Here is a 16676-nt window from a genome sequence, read left to right on the forward strand (position 1 = left end):
AGGCCACGCCGCACAAATCTGTTGGCTACCATCTGGACAGTCGTTCTGATCAATGGATGTGCCAACCTGTGTACTGCGTCAAATATCTTCCGCCTCCAGGCCACCAGAATTATTGGGCGAGGACAACCTGTAGATACATCACACAGGAGTTTGGGCTCCCCCAGTAATATATCATCAATAAGACTTCAGAAAGGGAATGGAATAATACTTGGCTTTTATTAACAGACTCGATGCTACCTTAGTCTGGCCAGTGGGACACTGAGCACCATCTGTTCTACGTTCTACCAGCAAGGCAGACATTCCTACAGCAATAACCAATTCACAAGTACATCTATGTGAGTGACAGTCAATAATAGTTCATTCGCACCCCAGAATTGAGCTAAATTCAAAAATACTGATGGGAACATGGCTGAGAAACTGATTAAATTTTAGAAACCTGCAGTAACAAAGGGTATTGGTCAAAAGCATAAACAATTTTTAGCACTAATTAGAAAGAAATTCCAAAAAATGATTACATAAAGAAAACATTAAGTATTAATTAAGTATTAATCCGTTTTGTGTATTGTAATCTCTATGAGGCCTTGGAAATGCTGGTTGAACATCGGAGTGGAACAGGTGGAGGCTGTGGGGGTGGAACTGAGACTTTGGGAGAGACAGGGTGTTCATTCCCAGCTGTGGTTAGAGTAGGACATATTCATGCTGTGGTGATGTTTCCTGGGCTGACACAGAATCTTACAACAGATTGTTAGATTGATTGATACATTGAGAAAAGGGCTGTATATGAATAGAGCCGCTTTCAGGTGGAAACGTCTGGAGGCTGTGGGTGTCTGCGAAGGGACTTTCAGGTGGCAGTGATGAAGGCTGTGTTCTGCCACCTGAAAGGTCCGAAGTGGGGAGAGGTGCCGTGGAGCAAACACCGGCTCCTGTGTCAGGGTAGGGACAGCTGCCTGATAGCTCTCCTCCTCGCTTCCTGACAGCCCCCTCCTCACTACCTGACACCCCCCCACCCCCCCTTGGCGTGGGACGTCACGGCCGGGGCTGGCAGTGGGGCCCTGAAGTCTTGCGCCAGGGGACTGTCAGGCAGCGGGGACTGCTAGGCACCTGAAAGCTTGCTGCTGCTTTCAGGTGCAACGGGGGATTCTCTGAGCTGGAGATTATACCTACAGGAGGAGGGTTAGGTAAATGCTCCTCCTGGCCAGGTTCTCCAATTTCAGGTGGCTACCCAACAGCCGCATTGGGGTAGAATAGGCGGCTTTACTGACAGGTATTCTGGCCACCTGAAAGCGGCTTAGCAAACAGTTGGGACACGTTAGTGGTTTGAGGAAAGGACACATACCGGGTGAGGCAAGGTCACAGAGGGAGACAGTGCCTTCTCTTCAATCTGGATACATAATATAATCATAGCTTGGATTTGCGTGGAGTAGTTACACTCTTTCCACGAGTGGATCAGATTTACTGCGTCTAACGTGTTTTCTCAGCAAAACCTGTCCCGCTTTTGGATTTTCTAGGAAAAGTAAAAATATGTTGATGGTGGCTTTCATTAGTAGCTGTGCATAGTAAGGAGCGAATTGAGTGCAGTGCTTCTGGCAATACATCTTGCCAGCGGCTGGTGGGGTAACCTTTAGATTTCAGTGCAAGGGTGATAGTTTTCCAAATAGTGGCATTACCCTGCTCCACTTGCCCGTTAACACTGAGTAGGGAACCTCCCCTAGGAGAGTAACTAGATGATCCATCTTCATGGGTTCTTGAACCACATTGTTCACTCACATATAAGCTTCGAAGCACTGGAGCCCAATGATAAAAAAATTCTGCAGGCTCTCAGAACATTTTGATCTATCTCCAGTCTTCCGTGTTTCAAGGAAGTATCCATAGTTGAGTGTTAATAAAATTGGTATTCCGTCAATAAAAGTTCAGACAAGGGAATGAAATAATACTTGGCTTTTATAAACAGACTCAATACTATCTTAGTCTGACCAGCAAGGCAGACACATCTATGTGAGTGACAGTCAGAACATCCGGGCCAACCAGAATTTCGTCCAGCTGTAGGTTAGAGTCTCCTGTTCTGTAATGCGGAATTTCTTCGTCTGCCTGTTGCACTTTTTGCGAGCACAACGTCGTCCAACCCTTGGGCTAAGGTTTGCACGGATTGAATGGCTGGGCGAGTCAGCACATCCGCCAGTACTTTGGCCTTTCCTGAGATGTGTTCGATGGTCGTCGTAAACTCAGAAATATATGATAAATGTGTCTGTTGATGAGCTGACCATGGATCTAAATACCTTAGTGAAGGCAAATGTAAGTGGCTTGTGGTCCTGTAACAGAAGATATAGATATGTTTTTGGGAGATAAATTGGAAAAAGCTGTTAGAGCAGGTCACATACAAACACTTTAAAACAGATCTTATTTAAAATACTGGAGCTCTGCTAATGCTAGACATCGGCTCCACAGTTTTGCAAGAGCATTGGAGAGTGTTGAAGAGAGTTCACTAATGGATTGTGGTTTACAAAAGGCAAGAGATGAAATATCTTTTTGGAGCCACAGATTGTCTGGAGTTGTTGTAAGAGGGTTTTACAAGCAGAGAGAGTCAAACAGGTTTTTTCTCAGAGAGAGAGAGACACACACACACACAGCAGATCACTTCTACGGTGTTACAGCCAGCAGACAACAGCTGGGACTGGAACAGGGCAAGCTTGTGGAAAGCCATATTTGGAAGACGGCCTGGTCAAAGCCCTTGTGGTTCATGCAAGAGGAGAGGACTAGCTGCCTCATGTCTCAGTTGGAAAAAGAGAAACAAAAAGGAACTCTGTGGTGACCTGAAAGAAAGAGGTGATCTGGAGAACCATGAAGGGAGCAAGTTTCGTCAGCAAGACACTGGAGTGGCTGATTAAAAAGGAATCAGTTGTGGATGTCCTGGAACCACAAATATCTCTCTCTAAACCAACAAGAACCTTCCTGAGTGGGAACAATTTACCTTTCAAGCACCAAAGCCTGGTGAACTTCATAAATATTAAATTCAGTGCACAGTATAAGAATTGCCTGCAACCAGTGAACTTGGAAGAATGAGAATTGAGATTGGACTGTGAATCAAATAACTTTTCTGAACTTAAGCACACATTACATACACATTCGCTTAGAATTAGAAGGGGATTAAATTAGGTTAAGTAAGTCAATAGTGATAAGTTAAAGTTTGATTCTATTTTCATGTTGATAATTAAAAGCAACTTTTGTTTAAGAACCATTTGTCTTGGTGAATATCTATTGCTGGTGTGTTTTGGGGTCCTCTGTGCTCGTAACAGTCCGTAAAATGCCTGCCTTCTTGAAAGTACAAGTACACAATCCTTTATCCAGAGCCCTGGACAGTGTGTTCCGAATTTCAGATTTTTCTGGATTTCGGAAAGCCAGATTTAAACCCATCCGAATTGTGCTTCCGTATCCACCCATACCCCCTTCCAATCGCCCGCCTGACTCGCGCTGCCGGTCTCTCCCCCCCACCCTTGCCCGCCCGACTCGCACTGCCAGTCTCTTCCCCCCCCCCCCCCTTGCCCACCCGACTCGCGCTGCCGGTCTCTCCCCCCCTGCCCGCCTGACTCGCAATGCTGGTCTCCCCCCTCACCCACCTGACTCGCGCTGCCGGTCTCTCCCCCCCCTGCCCGCCTGACTCGCAATGCTGGTCTCCCCCCTCACCCACCTGACTCGCGCTGCCGTCTCCCTCCCCACTTACCGGATTTTAGATGTCGGGTTAAAGGATTGTGTACCTGTACCTGAAATGTCTGATGGTTAGGTACAGTGCCAACAATTCTTTTTTTAATTTTTTATTTTTCACACTATGAACCATATTGACCAAAATACACATAAACATTTCCCTCTTGAATATACACAGTCATTTTCTCCCCTTTTTCCCCCTCCCTTCCCTCCCTCCTTCCCACCCCCTCCCCACCCACTAAACGTTCAACATATACAATACATTAAACTCATTAAACAATGTCATCACACAATTAAAATAAACAAGAAAATTGTGTCATCTACTTTTATACACTGGGTCAGTTCATTTCTTCTTCTCATTCTGTCATTTTAGGTGGTGGAGGTCCGCGGTAGGACCTGTCTGTTGTGTTCCATGTACGTTTCCCAAATTTGTTCGAATACTGTGATGTTATTTCTTAAATTATATGTTATTTTTTCCAATGGAATACATTTATTCATTTCTATGTACCATTGCTGTATTCTCAGACTATCTTCAGATTTCCAGGTTGACATTATACATTTTTTTGCTACAGCTATGGCTATCATAATAAATCTTTTTTGTGCTTCATCCAAATCGAGGCCAAGTTCTTTACTTCTTATATTACTTAGAAGAAAGATCTCTGGATTTTTTACCTGATTTAGATCTTCCCAAAACTTTTCTACTTTCTCACATGCCCAAATTGCATGTGCTGTTGTTCCTGTTTTCTTCTTACAGTGAAAACGTCTATCTGATATCAAACTGGATTTATTAAGAAAAGACGAACAACGGACAATATCTGTAAGTTCATTAACTTAATCCATGCAGTACAAGGAAACAAGACACCAACAGTGGCGGTTGCCTTAGACGCAGAGAAAGCCTTGGACAGAATAGAATGGAATTATTTATTCAAAGTGCTGCAGAGGCTCAACCTACCAGATAAATATATTAATTGGATTAAAGCATTATATAAGGGACCATTGGTGAAGGTGACAATAAATGGATATATATCAAACCAATTTAAATTAAGCAGGTCAACGAGACAGGGATGTCCACTATCTCCCTCACTGTTCGTGTTAGCTGTAGAACTCTTGGCAGAACTGATAAGAACAGAAAATAAAATAAGAGGGATAAAAATAAAAGACAAGGAATATAAAATCAATCTATTTGCAGATGACATCATAGTATACTTAACAGAACCAGAATTATCAATAAAAGAACTACATAAGAAATTGAAGGAATATGGAGAAATATCGGGGTACAAGATCAACGCAACTAAAAGTGAAGCGATGCCAATGAATAATGCGGATTTCACAAACTTTAAGAAAGAATCACTGAAGATAGCAGACACGCAAGGGAACATATTAATAGGAGGGGATTTCAACCTTAATTTGGATTCAAACATAGATAAAACTTGGAAAAAAATTAACAGAAAGAACAAAGTAACCAAATTTATAATTAAATCGATGCAAGAAATGCAACTTTTGGATATATGGAGGAAACAACACCCAAAGGAAAAGGAATATTCATATTATTCGGGTAGACATAAAACATACTCAAGAATAGACCTATTCCTGTTATCAGCTCACATGCAAGACAGAGTTAGGAAAACAGAATATAAAGCTAGAATATTATCGGACCACTCACCCCTGATATTGACAATAGAGTTAGAGGACATCCCTCCAAGAATGTATAGATGGAGATTAAACTCCATGCTACTTAAAAGGCAGGATTTTAGAGAATTCATTGAACGACAAATTAAAATGTACTTTGAAATAAATACGGAATCAGTGAAAGATAAGTTTATACTATGGGACGCAATGAAAGCGTTCATCAGAGGGCAAATAATAAGTTATGTAACCAAGATGAAGAAGGACTACAATCAGGAAACAGAGCAGTTGGAAAGGGAAATAGCAAATATAGAAAAAGAATTAGCAATGAAGGAAGACACAACTAAAAGAAGAGAATTGGCAGATAAAAAAATAAAATATGAAACACTACAAACATATAAGGTGGAGAAGAACATAATGAAGACAAAACAGAAATATTATGAACTAGGAGAAAAAACGCACAAAATTCTAGCGTGGCAGCTTAAGACAGAACAAACTAAGAGAATGGTTTTGGCATCAAGGAAAAAAGACAAACAAATCACATATAATCCAATGGAGATTAATGAAAACTTCAGAGAATTTTACGAACAATTATACCAAACTGAAAACGAAGGGAAAGAAGACAAAATAAATGAATTTTTAACTAAAATTGAACTACCGAAATTACAGAGGAACAAAATAAATTAACAGAACCATTTGAAATAGTAGAAATACAAGAGATAATAAAAAAACTACCGAATAATAAAACACCAGGAGAGGATGGATTCCCAATAGAATTTTATAAAACATTTAAAGATTTATTAATTCCTCCTCTCCTGGAAGTAATCAACCAGATTGATAAAACACAAAGCTTACCAGATTCATGCAAAACAGCAATAATTACAGTAATACCAAAGACAGGGAAAGATCCACTCGCACCAGCGTCATATAGACCAATATCTTTACTTAACACAGATTATAAGATAATAGCTAAACTATTAGCAAACAGATTAACCGACTATGTACCAAAAAATAGTAAATCTAGACCAAACTGGATTTATTAAAAAAAGACGAACAACAGACAATATTTGTAAATTTATTAACTTAATTCATGCAGTAGAAGGAAATAAAGCTCCAACAGTAGCGGTTGCTTTAGACGCAGAGAAGACCTTTGACAGAGTAGAATGGAATTATTTATTCAAAGTACTACAAAAATTCAGCTTACCAGAGAAATATATTAATTGGATTAAAGCATTATGTAAGGGGCCATTGGTAAAAGTGACAGTAAATGGATATATTTCAAAACAATTTAACTTAAGCAGATCAACAAGGCAGGGATGCCCACTATCGCCCTTATTGTTCACGTTAGCCATAGAACCACTAGCAGAACTGATAAGAACAGAAAATAAAATAAAAGGGATAAAAATAAAAGACAAGGAATATAAAATCAGTTTATTTGCAGATGACGTTATAGTATACTTAACAGAACCAGAAATATCAATAAAAGAATTACATAAGAAATTGAAGGAATATGGAGAAGTGTCAGGATACAAAATTAACACAAATAAAAGTGAAGCAATGCCAATGAATAATGCGGATTTCTCAAAATTTAAGAAAGAATCACCATTCAGATGGCAAATGCAAGCAATGCGATACCTAGGTATACAAATAAATAAAAACCTTGGCCATCTATATAAACTCAATTATTATCCACTAATGAAAAAATTACAGGACGACTTAGAGCATTGGAAAGACTTACCACTAATACTAATAGAAAGGATAAACTGTATTAAAATGAACATTTTCCCAAGGATACAATACCTATTTCAGGCATTCCCAATACATTTGACAGAGAAATTCTTCAAGGAGTTAAAGAAAATAATAAGGAAATTTTTATGGAAAGGGGGGTAACCAAGGATTAACAGAATGGTATAAACAAGGAGGCTTACAACTGCCAAATTTTAAAAATTATTATAGAGCCGCACAATTAAGATACCTATCAGATTTTTATCAAACAAGGGAAAAGCCAGATTGGACTAGATTAGAACTAGATAAAATAGGGGAGAAGATACCTGAACATATATAAATGGGATAAAAAATTGGTACAACGCAGGAATTCTCCAGTATTACATCATCTGCTCAATATTTGGAAGAAGATTCATGTAGAAAGGAATAAAACAAATTACCAATTACCAAAACTAATACTGACGCAAAATCAGCTAATCCCTTTTACAATAGATAACCTTTCCTTTAGAGAATGGGAGAAAAAAGGGATCAAAAGAATAGAAAATTGATTTTCTGGGAATAAATTATTATCCTTTGAACAAATGAAGGATAAATATAATATAACTCACGATACAGTGTTGGCATACTACCAACTGAAATCCTACTTGAAGGACAAATTGGGAAGCAGTCTGAGGTTACCAGAGGGAAGTAATTTTGAATATGTGATTACAGACACAATGATAATCAAAAAATTTATAACAAACATGTATATTAAACTACAAGAAAAGGAGAATGAGGAAACAAATGGTAAAACTAAACAAACATGGGAACAAGATCTAAACATAAAGAAGGAAACATGGGAGAAGTTATGCTCAGGAACTATGAGAAATACAATAAATACGAGGTTACGTATGATACAATATAACTGGATACACAGGCTATATATTACACCTCAAAAGTTAAATAAATGGGACCCAACAGTATCTGACAGATGTTTTCGCTGTAAAAAGGAAATGGGAACAACAATTCATGCAATCTGGACATGTGAGAAAGTGAAAAAATTTTGGGAAGATCTAAACCAGATATTAAATAAAATCACAAAAAGCAATATACCAAAAAACCCAGAGATCTTCCTCCTAAGTAACATAAAAAACAAAGAATTTGGACTTGATTTGAATGGTGCACAAAAAAGATTTGTTATGATAGCCCTAGCTGCAGCAAAAAAAATGTATTACGTCAGCCTGGAAATTAGAAGATAACTTGAGAATACAACAATGGTATATAGAAATGAATAAATGTATTCCATTAGGAAAATAACATATAATTTAAGAAATAATATTACAATATTTGAACAAATATGGGAGCAATACATGAAACATAATAGAGAAAACCTACCGGGGACATCTACCACCTAAAATGACAGAAGGAGAAGAGAATGAAAAGAACTGACTCAGTGGAATTTCTTGTTTATTTTTATTGAGTAACAACATTGTTTGACGGGTTTAATGTATCTTAGATTCTGAACTTTAAATGAATGGGAGGGGAGGTAGGGAGGGTGGGAGGGGAAGAGGTGGGGGGGGAGAAAACGACACTGTATATATTTGAAAAGGAAAATGTATGTATCTTGATCAATGTGGTTTATAGTGTGAAAAAGAAAAAAAAAGAAAGAATCATCATTTAAATGGCAAACACAAGCAATCCGATACCTAGCTATTAGACTAGATAATAATCTAGCCCATCTGTACAAATTAAATTATTAGCCATTAATGAAGAAATTACAAGATGACTTAGAACATTGGAAAGATTTACCACTAACACTGATAGGAAGGGTAAATTGCATTAAAATGAATATCTTCCCAAGAATACAATACCTATTTCAATCATTACCTAACAGAGAAATTCTTCAAGGAGCTAAAGAAAATAATAAGGAAATTCTTATGGAAAGGGGGGGGGGAAATCCAAGGATAGTGCTAGATGAATTAACAGAATGGTACAAACAAGGGGGCTTACAGCTACCAAACTTTAAGAATTATTATAGAGCAGCATAATTAAGATACCTATCAGATTTTTATCAAACAAGGAAAAACCAGAATGGACAAGATTAGAGCTAGATAAAATAGGGGAGAAGGTACCTGAACGTATACAATATAAGTAGGATGAAAAGTTGGTGCAACATAGGAATTCACCAGTACTGCACCATCTGCTCAACATTTGGAAGAAGATTCACGTAGAAAGGAATAAAACAAATTATCAACTACCAGAATTATTATTGACGCAAAATCAACTAATCCCTTTCACAATAGATAACCTTTCCTTTAGAGAATGGGAGAGAAAAGGGATCAAAAGAATAGAAAATTGCTTTTTGGGAAATAAATTATTATCTTTTGAATAAATGAAGTACAAATATGGTATAACTCATGGTACAATGTTTGCATACCACCAACTGAAAACCTACTTGAAAGACAAATTGGGAAGCAGGTTGAGGTTACCAGAAGGAAGCAGTTTTGAATATGTGATTACAGACACAATGATAATTAAAAGATTTATTACAAACATGTACATCAAACTGCAAGAGAAAGAGAACGATGAAATAAGCTGTAAACCCAAACAAAAGTGGGAACAAGATCTAAACATAAAGAGAAAGAATGAAGCATGGGAAAAGCTATGCTCCGGAACTACGAGAAATACTATAAACACGAGGTTACGCATGATATAATATAATTGGTTACACAGGCTATACATCACACCTCAAAAGTTAAATAAATGGGACCCAACAGTGCCAAAAATTCTCGATCAGAAGCACTGTACTTGAGTTCTGGTGGTCTTAGGTGCTTGCTAAAGAAAGCCAATGGTTTCCAAAGCCCTTTGATGTGCTGTTCAAGTACCCCTCCTACTGCCGTATTGGACGCATCCACTGTCAGGGCTGTCAGGACATCCGTTCTTTGGTGGACCAGCAATGTTGCATTAGCTATGTTCCCTTGGTGTTCTCAAATGCTGCCGACTATTCTTCGTCACAAGTGACTTGCCTTGCCTGACACCAGGGCGAAGGGGGGCGTATTTTGATAGCTGCTGATGGTAGAAGCTGCCGATAAAAGGCCTCCAGGCCTTTAACTGTGCTGGTCTTAGTGAATGCCCTTTGCCTTAGTGGCTTTGCTCCGTATTTGTCAATTCTATGGCCCAGAAAGTCGATGGTCGCATACCCGAATTGACATTTGGCCCAGTTGATGGTCAGCCAAAACTCATTCAAATGAGTGAAAAGCTTGTGCAAGTGGGACAGATGTTCCTGACAGCTATGGCTAGCGATAAGTACGTCATCTAGATATATGAAGGTAAAGTCGAGATCGCGCCGCACTCTCTCCATTAAATGTTGGAAAGTCTGCGCAGCATTCTTCTGCCCAAAAGGCATTCTGAATTCAAAAAGGCCAAAGGGTGTTTGGAATGTCATCCAGAAGGACTGGGATCTGGACCAGGTCCACCTTGGAAGAGTGCAGGTTGGACGCAGCTCTGTAGATGCAGTACCGGGTTGCAACGCAGTGCACTAATCTCATTCAGCCTGCGGTAATCACCACAGGTTCTCCATCCCCTGCACCCTTAGGTACCGTGTGGAGTGGGGAGGCCCAGGAGCTATCGGACCATTGTACAATACCCATGTCTTCCATCCTTTCAAACTCCTCTTTGGCCAGACAAAGTTTATCTGGAGGGACCCTGCAAGCTCGGGCGTGCAGCAGTGGCCCTTCAATTGGTATGTGGTGCTGCATTCCCTTCGGCATCACCAAGGTAAATTACAGCATAATTATTGCGGGGAATTCCGCCAACAACCTGGTAAATTCATTCTCCGATAAAATAATGGAGTCTAAATGCGGGACTGGCAGCTTGGCGTCACCTAGGGCAAAGATCTGGAAAGTATTGGTATGAATGACCCTTCATCCCAAGATCAAGCAGCAGGCCATGTACTCTGAGAAAATCAGCTCCCAGTAGTGGTTGTGCGACCACGGTCAATGTGAACGTCCACGTGAACTTAGTAACACTGAACTGAAGCAGGATCCCTATGCATAATACTGCAGTTGGCACCTTTCAATGATGACCTGGGTTTTTTTGTTACATGTGTGATGCCCCGAAGGGGGAAGCACGCCAATCTCAGCCCCTGTATCCACCACGAAACACCGGCTGGAATGTCTATCCCAGACATGTAAAAGTCTGTCATGATAGCCAGCCACTGCAGCCATTAGTGATGGCTGGCCCTGGCGTTTCCCTGCAATGGATAGGGAGGTTGGCAGCAGCGATCTTCTGCGCCCCATTGTTGATGGTAGGAACATTAATGTCCCGTTATCTTCGGGCCGACTGGCGGTCTGACAACTGATTTGATCGACCCTGCTGCTGGTCTAACATTGGAGTTGTACAGTCCTGCTGCTGTGAGCGGGATCTGATGACCTGTCCTAATGATGTCATGCATTCTGGCTTAGCCCGCCATAGAATGTCAGCACTGGCCACGACTCTCCGTGGGTCACTGAAATCCTCATCGGCCAGCAGCACGTGGATATCTTCTGGCAACTGCTTCAAGAAAGCCTGCTCGAACTTGAGACAGGGCCTATTCTCTACTGCTAATGCCAGCATGCCATTCATGAGGGTGGAAGGGGTCCTATCTCCCAAGCCATCCAAGTGAAGTAAACGGGCCGCTCGCTCACATCGTGAGTGGCCAAAGGTATAGATGAACAGACTCTTGAGCGCCATCTACTTGTCCTCCTCCGGAGGCTGCTGCAGAAAATTGGAAACTCGTCATGCCATCTCTTGATCCAGGGCACTTACTACATAGTAGTACCGTGTGGAATCAGGTGGTATCTGTCCCAATTGGAATTGGGCTTCTGTCTGGTCAAACCATACATGTGGTTGGGATGTCCAATATATTGGCAGTTTCAGAGCCACGACGTACATTGAAGAAAAATTTTCCATGTTGGGGTCCAAATATCATTTGGGCTGTCAGGGTCATCCATATAGCGAAATATTCTATACTGAGCTACTATAGACGTTGGTGTAAATGTTGTGGAATCATTGTACATGTTGTTGAGTTGATGTACATGCAGGGAAGTCCATGTACGCTGTGGAGTCTAGTGGAAGACCTCCAGGCTTGCATGCTGGGCTTATATACGTCACTGCTTCGGTATCATGGACACAAAGTGATGTCATCAGTGATGACATCAGCCCAGATTAAAAGCCTGTATTGGATACAGGTCAATTTCCTGCATTTTCCAGTTTGCTTTGCTGGTAAGTGGGTTGTCACACCTTTATCTTTGTTATATAAACGACATTGTTTGACCTGCTGAGTTTCTCCAGTATTGTGTTTTACATGCTGATGAAGTTGTCCACAGTCTAGTCTCATTTGGTATATTCCTCTGAAGCTTTTCGTGTACCTGTCTAAATGTCTGAAATGTTTCATTTGTACCTATCTCTAGCACTTCCTCTGGAAATTTATTCCAAATGCAGGTACTCTCTGACTTTTGACCGTAATTGGGACCGAAGGATCGGTCATATCTCAGAATGGATGCAAGTCAGAATTTTGCCCATGTATGTGAAGTACTAAAGTCTTAAAGCAAAGTTTTTAATCAAATCTTTTTATCATCGTAGATTTTTGTTGTATTTGACAAGGATACAGGACATGTAAAAGCCAAAACATGCATACTTACCTTGTTAGTCGACGTCCTGGGGTTCATAGGCTGGGCGCATCCATCTTGATTTCTGTGCACATGAGTGAGTCTTCCGTTACGCTCGTGTGCGGTGGGTTCACGTATTGGAGTTTGGTTGGTGCATGCTCAGTGTGTTTGTGTATTGGAATTCGGTTGGCACATGCGCGAGAGTTAAGCACTCTGACGAAATTGAATTTGCACTTTTAACTCTCACGCATGCGCCAACCGAACTCCAATATGTGAACCCACCATGCACGCACCAACCAAAGACTCACATGTGCACAGGAATCAAGATGGCTGTGCCCAGCCTATGGACCCCAGAACGCTGACTAACAAGGTAAATACGGACAGTTTGGCTCATACGTGCCCTGTATCCCTGTTATAGTTTGTCAAATACCACATAAATCACGTAAATTTTATATTTTATCTTATTTTTTTTTAAAGAATTCAGTCGTATGTGAGGATAGACGTAAGTCAAGTAGATCATAAGTCGGGAAGTACCTGTACCTACTACTTCTGTAGAGAAAAAGATGCTCCTCAGGTCCCCTTTAAATCTTTCCCCTCATGCCTTAAATCTATGCCCTTTCTTTTTAGCCTCGTCCACCCTGGGAAAGAATCTATGACTACTTCCCTTAGCAATTCCCCTCATGACTTTATTAACCCCCGCCCCCCTTCCCCCCCAAAATAATCTACTTCTGGGAGAAAAGTCCCAGCCACTCCTTATGACAAGTCCTCATGTCCCAGTAATATTCGTAGGAACCGATTGCGCAACCTTTCTAGCTTAATGCCATTTTTTTATGGCAATGAGACCATATTGTGCACAGTGCTCCAAGTGTTGTTCCACCAACGTCTTGCATGATGTAACATTTTCTGTACTGAATTACTTTTTGACTCCAGCCTCTGCAATAAATGGTAATTTTTAAAATAAAGTGATGTCATAATCTTGTGTAAAAGCTAACTTTGCTGCCTATAGTATGGAAGAATCACTGGATCCCTTCTGTTGTCCTGATCTGGGTGCTTGACGCTTTAACTGTATGCAAGATTTGGCATTGCGAGCAAACTCTAAGTGCAGTTTAATCTCGTCCCTCTAGGCCAAAGGAAATAAACAAGGAAGAGTATGAAATGCGCAGCATGAGATGCGGAAGAAAGCTGGCCAAAGATGGTGACGTAAGTTCTATAGTAGGAAGGAAAAATAATTCTTAATTTCCACTCTTACAAATGACAAACAAAATTTGCAGCATGTGCCTTTCCATTTAAGCATGTCAAGTGTTCTTTTTTAAGTGGGGTCTTGAGAAATATCTGGAAATTTTTTAAGTACCGTAAAATCCTCTTTGTGCTCTGGCAACTGGCAGAAAAATCGATGTAATAAATGTTTAAAAATTGAAATAAATAAGAATAAATAAAAAGTTTAAATTTGTAAAATTAATTGTTCCCCAAAGTAACACACACGCGCACCCTTGGTGTAGATGGGAACAAATGTTCAGCCAATGGAGTGCCCCAGATGTGCCCTACCTGCAGCAGATGTTTCAATAAAGTTGTGTTTGAATAAAATGGCAGAGCCTAGAATAAAGAGCCGTCGCATGCTGCTCTCCATTGGGACACTCTCCCACGGTGTCTCCCGATCCTTGCCTAGTGAGAGTCTTTATCTTTATTCATGTTAGTAAGGTTTATCTGCAAACTTGGAGGAGGGGTGGTTAATTATGATGATGGTACAGTTAGTGTGCGTTAGCACAATGCTGTTACAGTGCCAGAGACGGGTTCAAATTTAAATTTAAATTTTGTAAGTTACACACTTTACCTGATTAAAGTGAACTCTACATAATTAAGGACTACAATACCGATCTTTTTCAAATTACATTTTACATTGTGTGACAGAGTATATAGAGGTGTTTGGGAGATAAATTGGGAAAGGTTTGTTAGAGCAGATCACACACAAAACATTTTAAAACACAGAATTTTAGCAGGAGCTTTTGCAAGAGACTCATGATGGACTTGTAGCAGCAGCTACACTGCTAACTGAAGGATCGCATAACCACACAGGTTGAGTTCATTGAGCAAAAACTGATTTATTGCAGGCTGCCTAGCTGGTCTTAAACTCCCAGCCCGGACCTGGCTGAGAACTGCACTGGGGGGTCCTGACATCACTGGGGCGTCAGGTGGGTCCCCAAGCACGGGCTTCTGAGCCCGGTGCCGAGGTTGGGAGGAAACCTCCGATGGCGCCATTTTGGCCGGCTGCCCTGCCATGTGACAAGTGGGGCCAGTTCGCCTGCCCAGAACCAGCGCCAATGTCCTTTTTTGCCGGGCGGCCTCACTTCTTGGGTTGGACCACAACTACTGGTTCAGTGGGGTCGAGGTGGGCTGGTTTTAACTTGTCCACCGTAAACAGTTCCCTCTTACTACCAATGTCCAGTGTGAAAGTGGATCCTGAACGCTATGGTCTTTGTAGAGGTGCTGTGGACGGGCTCCACCTGACATAAACTTACTCTGCGGAGTACAGTTTGCTGGGGTCCTACGAGGCCCATGTGCTGTGTCTGGGCGGCGGTGGGGGTGTGAAGGAGTCCAGCTGGGCCCAGAGGTGGGGAAATAGACTGTGCGGTGACTGCTAGGGGTTGTGAGGTGCGTTGACGAACTCACCGGGTAGGGCTAGCAGTGCACCATAGACCAGCTCGGCTGATGACGCCTATAGGTCTTCTTTGGGTGTCAAGCGGATGCCCAGGAGCACCCAAGCCTGCTCGTCCACCCAGTCGGGGATGGTGAGGCGGGCCATAAGTGCCAACTTAAGGTGGCGGTGCAATCACTCGACTAGCCCATTGGCCTGTGGGTGATAGGCCGTGGTGTGATGTAGCTCGATCCCCAGCCTGTTGGAAAGCTGTTCCCAGAGCTCAGAGGTGAACTAGGCGCCCCGATCACTGGTGAGGTGGTTCGGGATGCCGAACCGGGCAACCCAACCATTCAAAAGTGCTCGGGAGCAGGAGTCTGTGGAGGCCTCTGGTATCGGGATCACTTCGGGCCAACAAGTGGTGCGGTCTACCACTGTGAAAAGGTAACCGTTACCTCGGGAAACAGGCAAGCGTCCAACAATGTCCACATGTTAACCGGACATGTTCAAAATCTTATACGAGAGCTCTGGTGTCCCTGTATACCTTGGAAAGCTGTCAATGGATGCAGGTTCTGGCCTAGTCCACAATCTGCTTCCGAAGCCCATGCCAGATGAAACGTTCTGCCACCATACGGACCGTAGACCTGATGGAAGGGTGGGAAAGGTCATGGATATAGTGGAAGACTTGCCTGCGCCACTGCTGGGGAACCACTGGTCGCGGGGTGCCCATGGAGACATTGCACAGGACAGTGCCCTCAACTTAAGGAGTCGGGAAGTCCTGGGACCGCAGGCCCGTGATGGCAGTCCTGAAGGCCCATGTCTCCTCGTCGGACTTCTGGTCCCGGGCGAGCTGGTCGAAATCGATGCCGGGTGTGAACACGCAAATGGCCGGTCGTGAGAGTGCGTCGGCGACCAAGTTGTCTTTCCCTGCCTTGTGCCGAATGTCGGTGGTGAACTCCGACACGAAGGAGAGGTGACACTGTTGGCGGGCTAACCAGGGATCTCTTGCCATAGCGAGCGCCTGAGTGGGGTTTTGGTCGGTAAAAATGGTGAAAGGCCTCCCCTCCAAGAAATAGCAGAAATGATGCACCGCCAGGTACATGCCCAGCAACTCATGATTGAAAGCGCTATACTTGCGCTCTGGCGGGTGAAGAAGTCGGCTAAAGAATGCCAATGGTTTCCACTCTCCATTCACCTGCTGCTCCAGGATGGCGCCGACGGCTGTGGCAGAGGCATCGACGGAGAGCACCATATGCAGGTCGGTGCGTGGGTGGACGAGCAGGGTAGCCTTCACGAGGGCATCTTTCATAGCTTCGAATGCCCTGCTGGTCTCTGGAGTCCAGGCGAGTGTCTTGTCTTTGACCACG

At 42.2% G+C, this 16676-nt stretch overlaps 1 protein-coding gene across 1 annotated transcript in view; it reads left to right on the forward strand.

Moving 5' to 3' along the window:
• gmcl1 (germ cell-less, spermatogenesis associated) overlaps nt 1–16676 on the forward strand; it is a 140384-nt gene that overhangs the window by 97917 nt on the left and 25791 nt on the right. Inside the window, exon 11 of the mRNA XM_069917456.1 lies at nt 13802–13877. Within this exon, the coding sequence (XP_069773557.1) occupies nt 13802–13877 (76 nt within the window). The remainder of the gene's footprint in view (nt 1–13801; nt 13878–16676) is intronic.

This window comes from Narcine bancroftii, chromosome 2 (genome assembly GCF_036971445.1).
Source record: "Narcine bancroftii isolate sNarBan1 chromosome 2, sNarBan1.hap1, whole genome shotgun sequence".
NCBI lineage: Eukaryota > Metazoa > Chordata > Chondrichthyes > Torpediniformes > Narcinidae > Narcine > Narcine bancroftii.